Source organism: Pongo pygmaeus, chromosome 21 (genome assembly GCF_028885625.2).
Source record: "Pongo pygmaeus isolate AG05252 chromosome 21, NHGRI_mPonPyg2-v2.0_pri, whole genome shotgun sequence".
Taxonomy (NCBI): domain Eukaryota; kingdom Metazoa; phylum Chordata; class Mammalia; order Primates; family Hominidae; genus Pongo; species Pongo pygmaeus.
Window position 1 is genome coordinate 9,904,891 of NC_072394.2, and position 22,305 is coordinate 9,927,195.

Sequence of the window (22,305 nt, forward strand, 5' to 3'; positions counted from 1 at the left end):
CACACCTCTTTCAAAGAAAACCTTATGTCCTATCCTCCTTTTCTATATAATTCAGACTAATTTCCCAGGATAAATAGGAGTGGGGGAGTGCAAAGTGGTGCGATAGTTATCTCTTCAGAACAAAAAAGCTGATTTACAGACTGATTGATTTCAGAAATAGATGAGCAAAAACAGATTCCATTTGTCTTGCCACACTTTAGTCTGATGAAGCACAAAAGGGCCTGCCATCTCATTTTCCATAGCTCTTCAAGGGGTTGCATTTGAAATGTTGATTAAATGTACAAATTGCATTGCTGTTTTCGTGGCTTTCCTGAGTGCTGTAGGAGAGGGCTTCAATGCACAAAGGCTGCTTTTCCTTTCTTGAATGTGGAGCTGGACACTTTAGGGAAATAACATCACTTTCACCGCTCACAGGAAGTTATGATGCTAATTCTGTGACAGCCGTGCCTGCCCTTTCCTCTGTCCACAGGTTCCTGCCACATTATAAAACAAAAGAACTAAACCAGCACTGTGCCAGTCATTTCTATCTAGGGGCTATAATAACATTCATTATTCCCAAATTAGATTGTGTTTACAATTAATACTAATCTCATATTTCAATCTTTGGCTACCTCAGATTTTTATTAAATTAGCAGTTGACTGATTGAGATAATAGGTCTGAGAACTCCATACTGGTAACAGTTTTAATCATCTCAGCCTTTTCTCTGATTTCTTATTTATCTGCCACCTGACTTTGTACTTGGGGCTCACCAAAATAAAGCACCAACTGTCTGAGGAGTCCTGCATTATAGCTGCTTTAAGATATGTTCAAAATTTTTTTACTGCTCTTCCCATCAAGAGGTGATGGGAAGAGGTGAGGTCTAGGTCCTTCCACTTGAAAAAATGTGAGATCTTTGTGACATTGGCAACCAGTAGAATATTGTGGTAGTGATGCTGTGTGACTCCCAAGGCTGTGTTATAAAAGGCAACATGGCGTCCACCTGCTGGTACACTTGCTCTTAGAGCCCTGAGTTGTCGTTTAAGTTATCCAACTGCTCTGAGGCTACTGTGCAGTGAGGAAACCCAAACTAGCCCACATGGAGAATCCTTGAGACCACATGAAGGGAGAAAGATGTCAGTCCAGACTTTGGCTCCCACGGTCCTCCACTGCTCCAGTGCCAGCCACCAGTTGACTACAACCAAATGAGAGACTCTAAGCCAAACCCCCTAGCCAAGCCATTGCAGAAGGTCTGACCCATAGAAGCCAAAAGAAATAATAGAATGGTGGTTGCTGTGTTAAACCACCACGTTTTGTGGTAATTTGTTGCATATTGCAACAAATCTAACCACAAAGCTAACCAGCATTTGCATGTATACAAGCATGAGGCTAAAGTAATGAGATTCATAACAAACATGCCAAAATGTATACATACAAATGTATGCCATTCATTTCTCTCAATAAGCAGTCACGTTGAGAGGAACTTACTCATAATCATATTGTCACTGTGATGTTGTCATTGTGATGCTCTCATTATCTCCCCACATTGATCTCTGACTTTGGGCACATTATTCTGTCTCTCTGGGTTCCTTGAAAAGTAGGTGTAGGTTAAATTTTTACATAGTCTTTTTTTAATCTCTAAAAATTCTTGACAATTATTCAAAATTCTTTGGTTGTTGAGATAACTAAAGGAGGAGATAACCAAAGGAGGAGCATAAGAAGTATGCTCTGGCCAGGTGTGGTGGCTCACGCCTTTAGTCCCAACACTTTGGGAGGCCAAGGCGGGTGGATCACTTGAGGTCAGCAGTTCAAGACCAGCCTGGCCAACATGGTAAAACCCTGTGTCTACTAAAAATACAAATATTAGCTTGGCGTGGAGGTGCATGCCTGTAATCCCAGCTAGTGGAGAGGCTGAGGCAGGAGAATTGCTTGAATCCAGGAAGCAGAGGTTGCAGTGAGCCAAGATTGCACCACTGCACTACAGCCTAGGCAACAGAGCGAGACTTTGTCTTAAAAAAAAAAAAAAAAGTATGCTCCTATCCTACGTTACCACTTTAAGGGATGTCACACTCAGTTTACATATTAAAATTATAGTAAAACTTTAATGGTTGATGCTGGCCATGTAGGAAAAAAATGCCCTCTTGTTCATCATTTAAACTCTATAGTTATCTGAAAATAATTTTTTAATATAAAGAAATTATTGAGGCTAGGAAAATAAAAGAAAGATATACCTAGGGGAGTCATTCTGTTAAATTCCTTGAAATTATATCTATCTTTTTCTTTAAGAGTATTTTTATATGTGTAATGATATAAGCTGATCTTTGGAAAGCACATTAATGATCTTTAAATGTTATAAGGATAGGGTAAATGGGATTCTGGAATATGGATTAATAAATCATATACTCTTTGTTTAAATGTTTTATTTAATTTTTGAATAGCTAATGTATTCACATAACTTGAACATCAAAAAATAAAAGCAGTGAAAAGTTTCCTCCCCATATTCCCTCCCCCATCTTTATAGTTTCTATCACTCTTCTAGTAGGTAACCACTGTTATTAACTGCTAGTTTATCCTTCCAGAGATGTTTTATGCATGTAGCTAAAACAAACCTGTATTCTTCCCTACATTGGTAGAGGAATTTTTTTTTTAACACTAATGGTAGTGTGCTTTTCTGAATTTTATTTTTACGTTGTAATGTGTCTTGGGTATCTTTCCGTATGCATACATGAAGGCCTTCTTTGTCTATTTTACAGAAGCGTAGCATTTCATAGTATAAATGAACCATTGTTTTACTAACATTGTTTAGTCTGTCCCCTATTGTTGGACATTTAGCTGTTTCCCATCTTGCCTTATTATATACAATGTTTCAGGGAATGACCTGTGTAAATACTATTCTGCATATGGACAAGCATATTATCTTTAGGATATATTCCTAGGAATAGAACTGCTGGATCAAAAGGAGTCTACATTTTTAATTTTGTTAGATATGATTAAATCATTTTCTCTGGAGATAGTGGCAATTTGCACTTCGCTGTATAATCGTGTTTGAGAAACGTGAACCATGATTGATGCTCATTTATCTGGACAAAAATGAATTAAACTTAGAATCTTTAGCTCAGTTCCTGATAGACATGTACAGAAGGAGATGCACTTGAGAGCTACAAAAAAAAATGTTATTCTGATTTATTCGTTCTTTTGACTTTGAATACTGAAGGCCAAAGAGGAGAGTGACCTGCACAACATCACATAGCTGATTAGTGACAGATCTGGGACTTACAACCTGTAGTCAGATCTTAGGATTGGTGTTCTTTCCACATAAGTAAAGAGATGGTAACTTTCTGTCATTCCTGCCTGTGTGCTAAGGACTGCTTGTACGCTGCTGCTGTTGATGATGACATTTACCATTTCTTGAGCCTTCCTATGTATTAGACTTTGAATTTAATACTTCTATTTACATTATCTTATTTATACCAAGGGATTCAAAACCCATGTGCAAGATAAAGCATTGTCCATAGACTTTGCATCCATGTATATTACATATATATGTCCACTATGAAGATGCTACTGTGTTTAATAAAACATAAATCAATACAAATCATCATTAAAATTATAATAGCTGTTTGTCTCTAACATGTTCTCAATGGATTTTGAAACTATTGTGAAAAATTAGTCATGATATTTTGATATTAAAAAGAATTCTTATAGTCAAAAGCCTGTGAGCTGCTTAACCATGTTTAAGATCACTTTTAACTGCCCAGATACTCTATTTTCCATCCCTCTCCATTATAAGGTTAGATATTAATAATGCTACACAACACAGAAGAGACCACAGAGATAATCTAAGCAGGAGATTTATTTTACAGGTAAGGAAAAAGGCAAGGACCTTTTTCCTGAAAGGATGGGTGTATCTAAGGCACTTGATGACTAAGGGGCTGGAGCTGGAATTCAAAGACAGGCCTCCTGACTGGATTTTCTAACAGAAAACGAGAAACTCAGTGTGGAGTAGTTACTCATAAGTACTATGGACAATTAAAATAATGAAGGAGATTTCCTGTCTAGCCTCATATTGATTCACCTCCAGCTTTGTGGATCTGAGAGGTCATCATGTTGGTCGATAATAACATTCGATCTTGGATGCTGTAAATTTAATATAGAGCATAAATACAAAGATCAATATTTTAATGCTGAGGAGGCTCATTTATTGGCTGTTTATCCTCAGACCTTTAAATGAAATGGAGAACTAAAGAAATGCAAGGAATAATTTTTCATAAATTTCATTTAAGTTTTGTAGACGATGATGTCTAAAGGAAAGCAAAGGAAAAGTTTATGATGTCACTATTTCCTACACTTATGAGCTTTTCTCTCTTTCTCTTTCTCTCCCTTATCCCTCCCTCCCTTCTCCTTCCCTCTTTCCCTTCCTCCCTCGCCCCCGTTAATATCACTAAGCCTCCTCTTTACTTTGCTCAATGTCTTTTATGACTCCAGATAAGAGGCACTTATTCTTGATCTTCTCCATCCACAAAATAAGAGAACCATGGTCATGTCCCATTGTTCTTTCATGTATTAAGTGTTTGATGTTTAGAAGCAGTGGGGAAGGGGCTAAAAAGCATAGACTTCGTCTTCAACAATGGGAACAAGATTGCCAAAATGGCCCTGGAACAACATTTCCCAAAGGTGAAATTGTGGAAATCTAGTCCTATAAGGTGTTCTTCAAAGCACAGCTTTCAATCGTCAACTGTATTTAGGAAACAGAGCATTTTATATTCTCCTCCTGGAGACGCGCAACTCCTTATGGCATTTTAAATGCCCACTGAAGTCTTGCAGTAAGGTAACTGGTGTGATATAATTTCACCTGTTTTTTTTTTTTTTTAATTTAATTGACCTTTAAACCCATATCATACCGAACCCATTTGGGGAAATGCTGCTTTATAGAATTGTGTGTTATTCTGGTTCAATTTTTCTGTCATTTGTACCCATTAGAAAACTTAGAATATCATAGTTGGGTATAAATAACAAGTAGCCACAAGAGGGGAAATAAAGTAAGGCTAAGCACCATCTCCTTCCTTTATGGATTCTAACATTCATTAAAGAAACTAAAGTACAATATTCATATAAATATTTACTATGGTGCAGGACTTGTATTGCTTGAATTTATGCAACTCTTGCTTGTTACTTTTATTACAAAAAAAATGATATCACTATGTGCTATTTTTTTTCCCAAGTACACCTCAAGCCCCTTTATCCTTCACTTCTATATTGTAGTGGTTCTCACTTTAAAAGTAAGTTTACCTGTGAAACAACATCTGCGTGAACTTATTAGTGAAGTTTTGTATGCCTCCTTTGATCACATGAGATGAGCCCCTCTTTAATATCGGCTGACAAGGGTTTGAATACTGTTTCAGAATTAATCATGGAAACCAATGCTTTAGGTCTTTTCTCAAACATCAAATAGTATCAACATTTAGCGGGCAACCAACAGAGATTTTTCTTTTCTTTTTCTTTTTTCCTTCTTTCTTTCTTTCTTTTTTTTTTTTTTTTTTTTTTTTTGGGATGGAGTCTCACTCTGTCACCAGGCTGGAGTGCACTGGCGCAATCTCGGCTCACTGCAAGCTCCGACTCCCTGGTTCAAGCGATTCTCCTGCCTCAGTCTCCCGAGTAGCTGAGACTATAGGCATGCACCACCACGCCCAGCTAATTTTTGTATTTTTAGTAGAGACGGGATTTCATCATGTTGGTCAGGATGCTCTCGATCTCCTAACCTCATGATTCACCCACCTCAGCCTCCCAAAGTGCTAGGATTACAGGCGTGGTCCACTGCATCTGGCGAGATTTTTTTTTAGTGACTTATTTGCTGCTATTCAAATGCCATATGCATTTTTTAAACTGTACCATATTCTTATTTTTGTATACTCTTATTCTGTCATTCTTGTTGGAATTGAGTGGTACTGATTAGTCAACACAAATAATTTCATTATAATATTCCAATTACATTAGACTGAATTTGTGATGAAAGTTGATTAGTTGTTATGATTTACACCAATGAAAGGGACTAATAATTCAATTCACCGATAAGACTGGGAAGCAAGAGTTACAAGGCATTTTCAAGTAAATTTGATTAAAATGTGGGGTTTTTCTTCTGCTCTTTCTTAAAATGAGGACAGTCCCCTTTCACTGCATTCCTAAAATTAAAAGTTTATGTGTGTGTAGAGATTAAAAGAATAGCACAATGGCTTGTTGGGTATATAAAAATATCAAATTTTGTGTTTTTCAACATAAATAGGAGTTGAACAGTATAGATTGCATTAAAATGTTTGAATGTTTTAATAATACAATAAAATAGATAATTAACTATTAACCTATTAAAATAGGTATGAACTATTAGCATACCTTGTGTAGGTGAGGATTGGTAGGTTATACTTCAAAATCGGCAGGAATGTTTTGCAATTATTCTTCTTAAGGTTATTACTGATGATTAAAAATTCTCTTGGTATTTTTTTTCAGAAACTTGCTCTTCTTTATTGTGTACAATGCCTGAAGATTGTCTTAGAAGTAAGCTAGGCTAGCACTGGCTCTTCCTTCCCATGCCAATCCAGATGTTCCTTTTACAGGCAATTACTCCTCAGTTTATTTCCCCAGTTTATTTCCCGCCAAGGATTTGTCTTTTTCCAGGGAGCCAATTATGCACGTCTTATACTATAATCTGTGTCACTTGAATCTGACCAAAAACTACGAAACAATTCACTGGTTGGGGATTCCTTTTCACAATTATCATTTTCCTGGGAAATATTCTACTTTAGGAGGTTGTGCTACTTAAGATCTTCTACCAGAGAAATATTTGCGTCACCAATGTATTGCTTAGCTTGCTTGTCTCCAGGCTCTAACACAAATACCTAAAATAAATAAAGTATTAATTATGTAAAAAAGTGAAAAATACCTCGCTTATCCTCTTTTTCCTTCCTTTTGTATTTACAGATGTCATCCATACTGTAGGGCCAATAGCCAGAGGCCATATTAATGGTTCCCACAAGGAAGACCTTGCAAATTGCTATAAATCATCTCTGAAGCTGGTGAAAGAAAATAACATCCGATCAGTTGTAAGTAATTTTATGTTTTTTATTTCTCACTCTTTTTCAGCCTTTATGCTTTAGTAATCTGTCTTGTATAAAAAGAGGTAGGAAACCATTTCCAAACTTTTGAGAACTAAGTTTAAGGATCTTAGTAGCTGATTTGGTTATGATGACTCTGATCTTTGGTGTGCCATAAATATTTGCTAAATTTTTCATGATGTTTCAGAATTTAAAACTATAAGACCTCAGAACTGGATTTATCTTATCTACTTTTTCCTCTTCATTTTGCCACTTTCTTTCCTTTGGAGAAAGTAAATATTATGGTAGTGGCCAGCAGATTTAAAGAAGGAAAATAGCAAGTGCTGAGTTTGTTGTAATAGTGCACATTTAATATATATTGGTTGTATACTTGTGCACTCTGGAGCTATGTTTAATCTCTGTCTACATGCATGAATGTGTGCATGCATTCTCATGCTAGCATCAGACATGATTTATTTGCAGGAAATTACTCTGCGTATGTATTTTAACCTGAATGTTGTTATTCTTTTAGATTTATTTTACTCTTATTAAACTAATATTCTGTAGGTGGTAGCTGGGTATACCGCAGCTCTTCTAAGTTTTATCAGTAGACAAAGGGAGTTCAGAAAATGTGGATCTAATCTATTTCCTTACCAGTAGGCTGAGATGAAAGGAATTCTCTTCTAGCTGGATTTGGAGGTATTTACTCACCTGCTTTTCTTTTGCAACATGTTCTACCTTTATTACATCTCAATTACACCAAGAAAATCAAACTATAGAAAAACACACTGTAAATATCTAATAATAAGTTAATTTGGCTGGAATCCCTTGGTTGTTCCCCCTCCCCCATATAGATTATAGCTTTGCTGAAATTGTGGGGCAGAAAAAATAGTTAAATGCTTGATTTCATAGCAGACTGAATAGATCAGCATTGCTTGATAGTTCACAGAAGTAGTGGTTTTATTATTTGCATGAAGAAATTTTGAGAAGCAGATACATTTAGGTAACCCTGGATGGTTGCTATACTTTTTGTGCATGATTGTATTTATGAAGTGCATTTTTCAATGCAACATTGGTGATTCTGCTTGAAATAAGGAGACTTTTTATGACCTAATTATATAGCCCTTTTTAATCTTTGGATAATTATTAACAGAGCTGGATATTTTATTTCTCTCTTTGATTTTCTAAAATTTTGTTCGCAAATGGCTCAATATGTAAGATCCTATTCTCTCTTAGAGGTGAAAGCTGAAGTTCAAAGAGAATGGAGCAAAGTATACCACAAGACCAGTTGGTTAATTTTGTTCTCTATAGGAAAATAAGAAAAATCAAAACAGGTATGCACATTTAGGGAATAATTAAAATTTTGTCAATATGGCTTATTGATTTAAAAAAGCAAAAGACTGAAGTGCTTGGAAAATGGATATGTAAAGAAGTTTCCAACTTGGGAAATACGGATTTTGAGGCCTGAAGAGAATTTGCTAGTGGAATCACTGGCATCTCTAATGACTTGTTTTTAAAAGCCAAGAAAAAGTAAGAAGTAAGAAGTTTGTTAGAAACAGTATAAAAATAACATTCAACCTTTTAATAGAGAAAGGAATCTCTAACCATAATTATCTTAAAACAATCATGTTACTCTATTTGCTACCATTAGATAAGCAATGGAAGAATTATGGACTAAGTTAACTTTTTAACAAATGGCATGCAGATGGGCTGAAGTAATGCTCTTGTAATACTTTGGTCATTCTTTGATAGGAATTAGATCTACCTTAACATCTTTGATGATTATTTTGAAGGGCCAATTACATATTACTTGAATGAAATTAGCAGGTAAGGCTGAACTGAATTCATCCCAATATTAGTAAATAAAAATGGAGATAGAAAATACACAAAATGTGGGAAGAAATGTCCAACGAAATTGATCATCAGGTTTTGCATGGTAGACTACAGTTGCCATCAAATGTCTTGTCTCTTTTACACATAAAAAAGAAAAATATTTTTCTTTTCTTTCTCCCTCCTTCTCTTCCTTCCTTTCTTCCTTTTTTTGGAGTAAATGGGGCTTTCTTCTTTATATGGTATGTCATGTTCTTCATCACCATTAAATAAATAATAATGGTAATCTCATCACATTCTGATTATGTAGAGGGAAATAGAAAACTTTCAAAAACATGATTATGACTGGATACATGTTTTATAGTGTAGGCTTGTATTTTTTCAACTTATCACAATAGATGGTAGACATGGTTGATATAAAAAGCCTGGTTATTAGGATGAAAAATAAACTTGACTTGAACTCATTTATATACATGTCAAAGAGAATTTCTCATAAATCCTTTTATCAGAGTGGCTTAGTGTTTGATTTGCCACTTATTACTGTGTGACTGTGGACAAGTAATGTCAACACTTTGTAACCTCGGTTTCCACATATAAAGAATCAGTAAATTACTACTGTTATTGCAGACCTGTCCAACTCATGCAGCTGTTGTTATAGGGATCAGTCGGGATAATGTGTATAAGATAATTGGAGGAATGGAATTCTCTTAAAAGTATTTGACAGTGTTACTTCAAATATAAGATGTTTTCACACCTTATGATTTGGCAATTTAAGGAAATATCACTTATTTCTTTGATATCTATTCTGAACACCAGAACTCTAGACATTTACCATGTAATTTCTTGATATTTTTAAACAACAGGGAAATGTCCAGGAATAAATTAAATATTTGATAGGCACCACTTTTCTGCTAAGGTTAAACCAAAGGCTTTAGGATCACAGCACAGGGTCCAACATATGTATTCTTATTCTTATTTTACCAAAAGAATAGATTCTTCAAATATTTTTAATGGATGTAAGACAAGTAGTATGATAATTTATTTAATAAATATGAATAAGACCTACTGTGTACCCTGACGTTATCAGGTAACTTCCATGACAAAGGAGGATCTAATGGTTGTTTTCTAACAAAATGTGCCTCCATCTTATGACCACCTAGACAAATAAATGGACAAGATCATCATGTCCACTGTGTGATTTGAGAATACTCTGTAGTTCTCTCATCACTTTTAAATATCTTCCCAGAGATGCATGAAATTCCATAATTAATGAGTAATTTAGGATGTTAAGGCATTGTTCTTTCTCTGCAAATTTCCTTTAAAATGCAAATACTCATGAGATCAGTAGATAATTAATTTTCTAATACCATAATATGAAGAAATTTATCAAATTACTTTTCATGTTGACAGGATAAATTAGAGTATGATAAAAGTACTGAGCACCTTAGCCTGGGGGAGGAGAATTGGAGAAAGATCTGAAAGGAGATGGAGAAAAACAGAAAAAAGAGTAGGGTATAAATAAATTTCACCTACCTCTTAGTTTTGCTAAGAGGAGATCGTTCTTGAATAGTAGAGAGGGAAATGTTATAGTCATACATAATTATTTAGAAATAAGATACTGATTTGGGTGTAAGATGTGTTGTGGATAAAAATTTTTACCATGAAAAAATACTATATATTTTATTAATTAGGGGAAAAAATTCATTACATTTCTCTTCTCCATACATTCTTTGTAACAGCTATTTTTTCATACCTATCCACATTTGCTTTAGGTGGTAAAGGAAAAAAATAAATTAATCAACAAATCTAATGGCTCATTTTACAATGGCATTTCTCTTTTATGAATGATGCGTTAGTGCTTAATATCAGGAAATATTTAAATGTAAGATTTTAATCCTGATTCTCCTTCTAATCTTACCGTAAATCGTTTCAATTGAAAAAATATGACCAATCTTTCATGCCTCCTAGACCTAGTCTGTGCAAGTTTATTTCTTCCAAATATTATTCCTTATTCCAAATGTTAAAGTCAGTTATTTTTATTTAACCATGAGTTACCCTTGGATCCAAAAAATTTATTTTTATATATATTTATTTATATATATATATTATATATATTCTTGACAACCTTGAGATTGTTGATTGCAAGATAGGCAAAATTTAAGGCACCATGAAGAGGATAATTAGCAGTATAAACTGGAAATTGGAGTGGGAATAAAAGAAAACTTTAAAGGAAGATCAGGGAGCCTACAGATTTTCTCTGTAAAACCTTGGGAAAGACAAAGATATTATAGCTGTCAAAAAAGAAAAAAGACCCAGGTTGAATCCCAGAAGTCTAATGTATATGACCTGAGGAATGCATAGTCAGACCGGTGAAATCAAGCATCTGAATTATGTTGGTTTCTGGAACAACAGTGTATCCTGAAACAATGAAAACTACACATATACATGATATCCTTGGCTATATATATCTAAAACATACTAACAGAAATTGTGTATATTGGTGAAAATCTTGGTGAAATCTCAGGGGTGAGTTTAGGGGTGAAGAGAAGAAAGAAAAATTTCTATTGAGCAAGGGCTGGAAAATGAAAATGCCTAATTTTGTATCCATTATCACCAGGCACTGATGGAGAGGATACATAGATATTTTCTCATATATCATGCTGTCTTTATGCTTTTTGTTTGTGAGCACAGAAATATTTTGTAATGATTTTTATGTGTTTATCCTGACTTCTGTTTCCCTTCTTTTAACATCATGTTCATTTTTAAAAAACTAATCCATGCCATACAAAAAGGATCACAGCAATTTCTTCTTCTAGCACCAGTGAAAAGGCATAGATTTATATTTGTCAATCATATTAGGTATTTGAGAAAACTATTTTCACTGATGAAATACAATGCACCCTGTCTGACATTCTTTGAATGACAACATGTAATAGAGTAGATGTTTTATTTTGAAAAAATCATAATCTGCATATAAGCCAGATTTTACTTATGTTAAAAATTATTTTCCCATGAAAATAAATAATAATTGACAGGAATTTGGTGATTTTATGTGATTATGGGCAGACTAAAACTTGTATGTTTGTTTAAATGGTGTATGCTACCTGCGATTTCCACAAGCATCATGCTGGATGATTTTTTTGAATGAAAAAACATTGTAAATTTTTGTTGGTAGGAACCACCCAATTTCAATAGGGATCCCTCAGAGCTAACTGATGTTCCTTCCATGAGTCACAGATCTTGAGAAGCAATAGCTTCCAATGGGAAAGATGATGGGCCTGCAACTTCAGTACTACCTCTAGGCATTGTGGCAATCAAGCAATTTTGGAATTCTGCATTTAGTTGTTTCACTGTAGTGTAGGTTTTCATTTTAAGGCGTAGTCAAGTGAATCTTATTTTCTTATACAAGTTCCCTTCTGAGAGGGTTGCCATGGCAATGAGTTCTCAGCCTGAAATTCTTAAATGTTGGTTTTATTTCATTATCTGAGTTTCCATTACAGGCCACATCAATCAATGCAGTTCTCTATTCAAGAACATGTCTGCAGCCTTAAAAAGCTGACCCTTTCATTTGGTACCTCTGCTCCTCTGCCTAACTTGATGTCACCATTTCCCAGACAACTCTTCATCTCCAAGAACCCTCTTCTACAGGGCTGTCAATTTGATTTTTTCCAGTTTCCTTTTAGGCAATATCTAGTCTTGGTTCTCACCTTTCTCATTTTCTCATTTATAAAGGGTAATACCAAGTCTCTATGTCTTCCCTGGTTGGGTTTCTAACAGCTGTGTGACTAAAAATACTATTAATAAGTAACAAGAACAAAGGCAGTTTTGCATTTGTGCATCACTCTACAGTTTACAGCAGTGCAGTGCATTCCTATACATCATCTCATTTATTTTTCAAATTCTCTAACTGCCACCACTGTTACTTTGATTTAGCCAGTGTGGGAAAAAGCTAACTCAAGACTTTTCCGTTCTTCTTTTCCCCTGCATTCACCTTTCATAAGATCTCCTCAGAGGGCACAGAGGTACACAGGTTATTGTTACTGGGAGTGACAAGTGGCAGGACAGGCAGCAAAGGCGAGGAGGAGGGCGGGCATGGAATGATAGTAAATTCACAGGCTGTGCCTTGGAAACAGATAGTTATACAACCAAACCCACATTGACAGATCCTGCACAATTTGTGTCTTTTGAGTTAGAGGGGTGAATGAGATCAATCACTGAGCCATGAAATATAGTAATAAGAATAGCAAATGTTTCTGAACTCCCACTTGGTGCCAGGCACTGTGTTTTAGTCATTAATTTTCAAAACAATCCTGAGTTAGAAAATGTGATTTCTTCCATCTTAGAGATGAGGAATATGCACCAGAAGGAAACTGCCTTCCCTGTGGCTCAATTCCTCATCCAAGGATATGAGCCCAAACCAAGGTGATGCATATTGCGATTCTGTTTCTCCACTAGCTAAGCATTATGTTGACGACCGTAACTCCATGCATTCTGTGGGCTATTACACTAACCTACCGTCTGTAGGTTGGACCTGTAACACTACTGGTCTTAGCTCAAGTGAATTAAGGTCTTACCTTGAACAAAAAGTTGAGGTGGGATTTAAACTGAGGTAGTCTAAATCTAGTGGCCTAAGCCACTGTGAAGTTCCTTTTTCCTTTCCTCCATTATTATGTGCCTTTTTTTGTCTAAACCAGTGGTTCTCAGTGGGTGTAGTACTGCCCTCTAGGGACCATTTTGTGAGGGTGGTTTTGGGCAGTGACAACAACTAGGGAGTGCCACAAGCATTTTGTGGGCAGGGACAGGGATGTTGTGACATGTGGTCTGGCCAAGCCCACGTGGTAAAACTGTCCCTCCTCCCACACAATGTTTTAACGTTTTGCCAGACTGTCATATAAGTGAAAACCTGTTTATAAACACCAAGATACATCAAAACAAAGCCTCTCTCTCTTTTTCACTGTATCCTGGACTATCATGTAAATTAAGGGAAGCTTGTACTTAGTTTGCTTAGAACTTTACCAAGAGTGCCTGAGAAAATTATGCTACAGATGGCCATGCCCCAGCAGCAGGAGAGTTTTTCACACCTGGTTGAGTCCACATTTAGAGATTTTTTTTTTGTAGTGATTCTACGTAGTGAAGCAAACATCTTCCTTCTTTTTGTAGTGATTCTATGTAGTGAAGCAAACATCTTCCTTCTTCATTGCGTGTTCTAGTGTATTCATGCCCTTGTCTTTACATGTTGAAAATAGAATTTTACTATAAATACTTTCATTTTAAATCATTTTCATATCACACTTATGGCACTCTATTGATTTTTTTTTTAATTGATGTGTTGTTTTCATTTGCCTTCCCTTAAGAACAGACCCTGAGCCAAGGTGTTGTGTGCACGTGCTTTCTATAGGAGGTGATGACAGGGAACAGTGCAGAGGAGTGGGGATGTGAGGAAGGGAAGAAAAAGCAGCCAGGAGGAGTGGGAGTGTTATAAGTTGGCACTGTGGACAAGTGGGGCTCTGTCTTGCTGGGGAGCTCTTGGCAACCATGTAGAACATGCCTAGAAGTGGTCCCATCTGAGGGAGGAGAAAAGGTGGACTATTGTTTTTTATCTTTACCCCTTCGTCAGCTGGCCGAGGACTGCTCCTGGGTCATTAACTTCCCAGCATTTCTTATCTGCCCCCTTGGGCAGGCAGAGGGAAAAAGCTCAGGCAGAGAGTGACAGCAAGGGTATTTGCTAGAAGATGCTGTGGATGGGCATGTGCTAGAATGATGAGAACTGGGCAGATATGGGTGGGCCACTGACTCCTGTTTCATGTGTGCAGATGAGTGTTAATATTGATAGATGTCATTTCTGCATAGCAAGGGGACTTTATAAAATATTTGTTATAAAAAGGGTTTGCTGAGCCTGATAGAATTGAGAGAATTGGCTTAAGTTAAACAGAGTTTCTAATAGAGCAAAGCTACATTTAATATGCTAAACACAGGTTGCTCAAAGATTTTTATTCTTAAAATTAGACATCCAAATTATCTGCTTCTTTAAGCATAGTGTGATATAGATGTCATAAAAATGGTAATTGATGTGACTGGCCTTATATCCTATAGAATGCGTGGACTTATGAAAGTGAATGTAATGCTTAGCTAATAGAAAAATAATGTCACATGTTGTGTCACCTTAGTTAAAGTTTTTTCAAGATCTCATAATCCTAAACTTTGATTCATCATGCAAATTACGGAAGAGTTGGCCACCCAAGGTTGGATGCATGTAAAGTTGTCCATCAATCAGAAGACACATATTAGAGGTGAGCAATTTAAGCAGGAGTTTACCTTTGATTTTATTCTAATATAAAGTTTCTTTCAAATTATGTGTTCTTTCAGTGATTTGGGAAATATATTGTCATATATTTCCTTCAAAAATCTTACTTAGGACCGTGATCAATTCTTTTTGTAAGAGTATCTGAAAGTTTTTGTTTCATTTCATCTACAATTTGAAAGAATTATTTTTAGTCACTTGTATATTCTGCAGATGTAAGTCTACTAGCAAGACCAAGAAAACTATATTTAAAAATGAAAGTATAAAACATCTCAATTTGGCTGGATTTGTCAACATAATTATTTTCTGTTCTTTTATCAGGCTAGGGAACATTCTCAGGAAAATCATTATTGGTTTCTACAACAGTGTCTTCCAGAGGAAATACTGGCCTAGCACACTGTCAAAGAGAGTATATTACAGTGAAATTTGTATAGAAACAGTAAACAGATTTGCAATGCAAGCTTTCATCTTGAGTGCTTTATTTTTCCCTGACCTGAGCAGCAGTTATTAGATCACTGTATCATGAGGAAATGGTCAATTCAAGACACGGACCACAGAGTCCCAAGCCTGACATTAGGTTTGAACAATTGGGCAATTTTGGCATATATCTAGAGGGTTAATAGTATAGAGCAAAGGCAATGGCTTTAAACCGAACATTTTTTCTTGCAAATGTTCAGATTTTTTTTTTTTTTTTTTTTTTGGAGAGCAATTGCAATGTATGGAATCTAAGCTATTCTTAAGCTGTTGAACTCAGAGACCAAAGGAGAAAGAACAAGTAAAAACAATAAAAAATTTAAAATAAAAATAAATCTGTCAGTGGAAAGAAAGCTTTCTTGACTTGTTTATGTACAATTCAATGGAGTTGCAAAGAGGATTTTTTTTAGTGGAAAACATGTCACAGATTGGGTTCAAGCTGCACTTTAGCTATTTTTGTTTGTTTATTTTATACACACACAAACACATATCCTTCAAAACTGTGCAAAGTGAAATATTTGCTTTCCTGGATGTCTTATCAAAGTGTTATAGTTTGAATTTATAATTATGAATTAAGTTCAGCAGTATATTAAACACCTAGATTTCAACCCATACGAGTAACTTTAGTGCAGTCTCTCCATCTCTTCTGAGCCCATGTTATGAAAATTTCCCTGCTCCCAGTATACTAGCAGGTAAGCTATCTCAGAGGATGCACAACAGAAAAGCTTATAGACCAAATTAAGAGGCATGACTCACATTGACTCAAGGAGAAAGAAGCCAGGAGAAAGAAAGGAATAGGTTAACACACTTAGACTAGGTAACAAATGTGTGGAAGAACTTCATTATCTGGTTATGCTGTGTTTGAATGCTCTGTCTCTTTACCATATCTACCCTCTTAATGGTGGTGTGGTTATGAGGACCATAGTTGAGGTTTGAACAAGGGAGCATGGCAGATGGTGAGTGCCTGGGGCCCACTACACATACTTGCTCTATCAGAAAGACAGGGGCAAGTGGGCGTGGCCGGTATCTCATCAGTTCATTGGTGAACAGCAGGAGGGTTTACCTCCATTTCTATATCAGAGAAGATGTGAGGCCAAATGAGACTATAATGAGTATCACCAATGGGAGGATAATTTGAGGATAACATTGCTGTCACTCTAGAGGTGACATGATTCATGCTTCTGACCTGTTCTTACCATTCTTTTCCATTTTGAAATAACAATCTTGTTTGTTCCATCCTTTTTATCATATAGCATGTCTTAGAGGTTATTTAGTACTGCACTTAACACAGTTCTATGAATCCTGCCTATATCTCAAAATCTGCTTGCTTAGTTATTATCAACACTTAACACGAGTTATATATCCCATTTGTTTTTATTTTCTTCTATAGAAGAATTGAATATTCTCAAATAATACAGCAAGCATATTACACTGTTTATCTAAAATGGGATGACAGCTAGGTATGGTGGTGCACACCTAGAGTCCCAGCTACTCAGGAGGCTGAGACAGAAGGATCATTTGAGCCCAGGAGTTAGTTATGATCACACCACTGCACTACAGCCTCAGTGACAGAGTGAGACCCAGATACCCAGTCTAAAAAGAAAAGAAGAAGAAGAAAAAGGAAAATGGGATAACATATATCAGTAACTAATCATTTTAACTGGGTGATGGGCAGGTTTTGTGTATGGACTGAATTGTGTCCCATCAAAATTCATACATTAAATCTCTAACCCTCAGTGTGATGGTATATAGAGATGGGAATTTGGGGAGGTGATTAGACTTAAATGAGTTGATATGGATGGGGCCCTGAAGATGAAATTACTGCTGTGATAATAAGAGACACCAGAGGCCTTGCTTCCCCTGACTCTTGGCTTTTCAAGGATACAGCTAGAAGACAGCCTTCTGAAAGACAGGAAGAGAGCCCTCACAGGGCAACAGAATTGTCCAGAAACTTGTTCTTGTACTTTCCAACCTCCAGAACTGTGAGAAATAGTAAATTCCTGTTGTTTAAGCCTCCCGGCCTATGGTATTTTGTATGGCATCCAGGGCTGATTAATGCAGTGAGTATGCAGGCATTCATTATACTATTCTCTCTGTTTGTGTATGTTTGAAATTTTCCATAACAAAGCAAACTTAAATGTTTAAATATATACAAGAGAATGATAAATTATAACAGTATATACTTCCTAGGATTATTGTGAGGCTATAAAGAAGCAATATTTGTAAAGTGCTCAGTAGATTACATAGCTTATTAAAAATAATGTACCTGTCAGATGTATTTTAAGCAACTATTATGTTTCAATCACTGGTCAAAGTACTTGAGATATAGCTGCCCTTGTGGAGCTTACATTCTACTGATAGCAATTTTCATTATTGTTAATAGATGGTTTCACATCATTTCTAGATGCTGTGACATTCATTATCGTTACATTCTTGGGCAATTATCTCATTACCATTGCGTATTTTTCTTATTTTTGTGATTTCTGTATCTTTAAAAAGCTAAGAAGGTGATAGAACTGAGCAGAGATCCAGCAAGTGGCAATTCTATGAAATAGTAATAATATAACCCTCAGTTAACATACATCCATACAAACAGACGACTATGTAACCAGGCCTGTATTGCTGAAGATCATGTTTTATTGGGCAGTATGGTGAATCAATCAGGACGCTGTCTTGCCGAACAAGTGAAACATACCACTACATAAAGTCTTCCAAACAATGAAAATCCAGAAACAACTTCTCAAGCATTTGATGTTTTTCAATGTAAAAAAATAGATATTTAGGATATTTCTCTCAAAAAAAAAAAAAAGGAATAGCTCAAATCTGTGCTAAATACTTTAAATTCCTTGGGCTATTTGGCTACCCTAGGGAAACAAGGACTCATAGAAAATGTGGTCAGAAGCATGAATAAGGAATAGGTGACATGTTCTGTTGCTCAAAATAGAACCAATTCTCCATTACGTTCAGGCTTTATTTTTTTTCTGTCAACAAAATGCAATTAGATTCTCCAAGACATGTATTAAATATGAAAGAACAGATACTAACTTTATAGTGGAGAAACCCAGCAGATGCCACCATAATCAAGTGATCAAGATTAAGATAATCAGTAATGAGATATGTCAACATTATGAACCTCTTGGTATAATGGATCAAGAAGGACACTACATCACTGCTATGGTATTCTTGCCATAGCCACAGTCCAGTCATAACCATAGTTTAATCATGAGAAACTATAGGCAGACCTCCAAAGAGGGACATTCAACAAAATAGGTAGTTAATACTCTTCAAAACTGTCAAAATCATAAAAGAAAATGAAAAGCTAGGTTTATTCTTCTCACACTGTTATGGCATATTACATTAATTGTTTTTCAAGTGTTAAAGCAGCCATACAATCCTGAGATAAATCCCATTTAGTTGTGTCATGTAATTCATAATCATTTTATATGCTGTTGGATTATTTTTATATAATAAGTGTTTGAGAATTTCCGCATCTATGTTCATAAGAGATATTGGTCTTCAGTTTGCCTTTATTGTGATGTCTTTGTTTTTGGTATTATAGAATAACTTCAGAAGTGTTATCTCTTCTTTATTTTTTGAGAGAGTTTGTGAAGCATTGGTATTCTTTAAATGTTTAGAAGTAGATTTAATAACTTTTTAAGCTATCGTAAGAAAACATTTATTTAGCTCATATTTGTGGTATCTAATAAATGGCCAAGAAACAGGATCTAGTAGTACATTATTAAAAATGTAAAAATTAGAAATTCATAGCACATGCATTTTGCTTTTCAAATTAAAAATATTTGCTTACAGGTTTTATTATTTCACAGCTACTTTGCCAAGTTTTCAGGCTGTCTTTCTCAGGAACCACTCTGGGATGGAGGTTAATGTGCAGGAGGCTAATATGGAAATGCTTTTGCAATCAATATCTGCAGAAAGGAAGAAGGAAACAGAATTGGGTAGAGGGAGAAGTCACGTGATGATGCAGTGTTTATGGAACATCTGGTGACCCTGTTGGGAGCTCTAAAGCTGAGATGATTGTTTCAAAATGGTTCCAAGGTGGTGTGAGGAGTCTAGACCTGTACATTCTGAGACAACCAGTTATTAATGCAGGCTGCACCCAGGAAGGAGTGTGATCTTGGAATAAGTATCTCCTCTCAGTCAAGGGTAATTTCTGGAGAGGGCTGACAGCTGAGGGCTGTCTTCTGGCAACATCCCTTGAAGCTGGAGCACTGTCCTGCACAGAGTCTGGGTGGTGCATCACAGCACGAACTGGGATTCTTAAACTGAGCATGATCCTGCTCCAATGCCCAATGTATTTGACAGCTATGTATTCTCTCTTGGATATGGTTTAAAATTTAACGGCTCTAGGAAAATAAGAACTGAGGCAAAATACCTTGCTTAAAGCAATGAAAAGGGTAATAGACTGAGAATTCTGTATTTACTGGTCAGAGCAGAGTCATTTTGATCTACATGCACACAGAATCGCAGGAAACTGTCCTCATTTTTCTTGGTTATCTGGCTCATTTGCAGGAATAACACACACACATACACACACACACACACACAGCCCAATATATGCAGATCTTAAATAAATATGCAGTGGGGCCAACTTGTACTGGTTTATGAGAAATGATTGTTAAAATGTCAAGAATTTTGTGAACTGGCCGGGCACGGTGGCTCACGCCTGTAATCCCAGCGCTTTGGGAGGCCAAGGCAGGCAAATCACGAGGTCAGGAGATCGAGACCATCCTGGCTAACACGATGAAACCCTGTCTCTACTAAAAATACAAAAAAAAAAAAAAAATTGGTGGGGCGTGGTGGCGGGCGCCTGTAGTCCCAGCTACTGGGGAGGCTGAGGCAGGAGAATGGCGTGAACTCGGGAGGTGGAGCTTGCAGTGAGCCAAGATCATGCCACTGCACTCCAGCCTGGGTGACAGAGTGAGACTCTGTCTCAAAAAAAAAAAAAGAATTTTGTGAGCTGATTATTAAAACACAGGCTTTATTAAAAATTAAATTTTATAAACTTACAATTTAATAAGTTATATGAAATACAAAGATAATAAGTACTCAATACACAGCAATTCCTAATTATTATATTTTACTATTACCTATGCTCTTTGGTTTATTTGTGTCTATTACATGGTGGAAATACTGTATAATGGTGAATTTCTTTGCATCCTTTCCATTTCCATGTTCAGTGACATCATATAAGTAGTATAAAATTTTCCATGTTGAGGCTATTTACATGGTAGAAAGCAACAAATGCTAAAAATCAGGGCTTGATGTACTATTTTGCTGGTTAACGAGACTTAAGAAATCTTGTCAGTGCTATAAATATTAGAGAAAAAGTACACTAACCATAATAAGGTGATCATATTATTACTCATCTAATAGCAACACCAAAACAGAATCTGCTGATTTCGTGCATAAGTGATGGTTTTTGTACCTGGACAGCAGGGATACCAGGGGAAGGCTGTCAGCTGCCTAGTTTGGGTCTGGAGACTTGGAAGACTTTGAGGTGGGGAATGCCAGTTGGTTTGAGGCCCCCCTGCACCCCAGATTGCTGTTTTTTATGGTTGAATAGGCAGACACTGCCTTTCCCTCTCACTACTGCAAGTGCATCATTCTAGAAGTTATGGTTTGGCCAAAAGGCATAGTATTCCTAAAGAAAGGAGTTCCAATAGCTTTTCTCTGCTAAAAGATCTCGGGGTCTGATTTTATTTTGATATTAAGAATTTTACCTAACTCAACCCTAGTATAACATTTTTTTAAATTATGGGTAATTAAAAACTTCCTTATTTTAAACAGTAGTAAAGACACACTCTGCAAACATTTCTGTCTGCATTACCTAAAATTTAATGGATCAGGCAAATGATACAAATTAGGCACACATTTGCCAATATTTTTAATTAGCCTACTGGTTTACTTGCATACATTTGTTACTGCAAGTTATTACTTATAAGAGTTATTTCAAATTCAAGATCGGCAGGACTCTCCATAAAATTATATACCTGTGGCACTATCACCAAAATAACCAAAATATAACATCATAGACTTGCCATAAATAATTCAGAGATTTGTTGTAACCATTCAACATGATAGTGTTAACGTGAGACATGGAGAATTAGCATTTGAAATGGATAATTCCATATTTATTTCATGCCTTCATTTATTTTACACATTTAACTGCTTTGATTTAAATCGAAGGAGAATCCTTTCTCAAAATTCAATCTCAGCTCTCTTTTTTTTCAGGTTAATGGTTGATTTCTTTCAAATTACAAACCTTGGTTCAACATAAGGATGATGACATATTGCAGAAATACCTTTCTACTTCTTGAAATGAGAAAATGTATTTACTTATTTTCTATGACAAGTGAGGGGGATGCTGTTACGGCACTCAAAATGTATTTGTGGTATTTCTATTAGAAAAAAATCTCAGGAACTAATTATGAGGCAAGGCACTGGCAATTCTATTGTTATATTCAAGTAACTGTGTGGCAACATTTCCAATTTTGACAAATTTGGCTTAAGTAATAATTCAGTGATGCCCCTCAAGCTTCAAATACAGACAGTCCCTTACTTATGATTTTTCAGTTTTATGATGGTGAGAAAGTTATATGAATTCAATGGAAACTGTA

General features: G+C 35.9%; 1 protein-coding gene across 4 annotated transcripts in view; it reads left to right on the plus strand.

The window, feature by feature from the left end:
- Window positions 1-22,305, plus strand: part of MACROD2 (mono-ADP ribosylhydrolase 2) — a 2,112,402-nt gene that overhangs the window by 1,266,846 nt on the left and 823,251 nt on the right. For all 4 annotated transcript variants that reach the window (XM_054468214.2, XM_054468215.2, XM_054468216.2 and 1 more), the window contains exon 6: window positions 6,950-7,071. In XM_054468214.2, coding sequence (XP_054324189.1) covers window positions 6,950-7,071 — 122 coding nt within the window. The remainder of the gene's footprint in view (window positions 1-6,949; window positions 7,072-22,305) is intronic.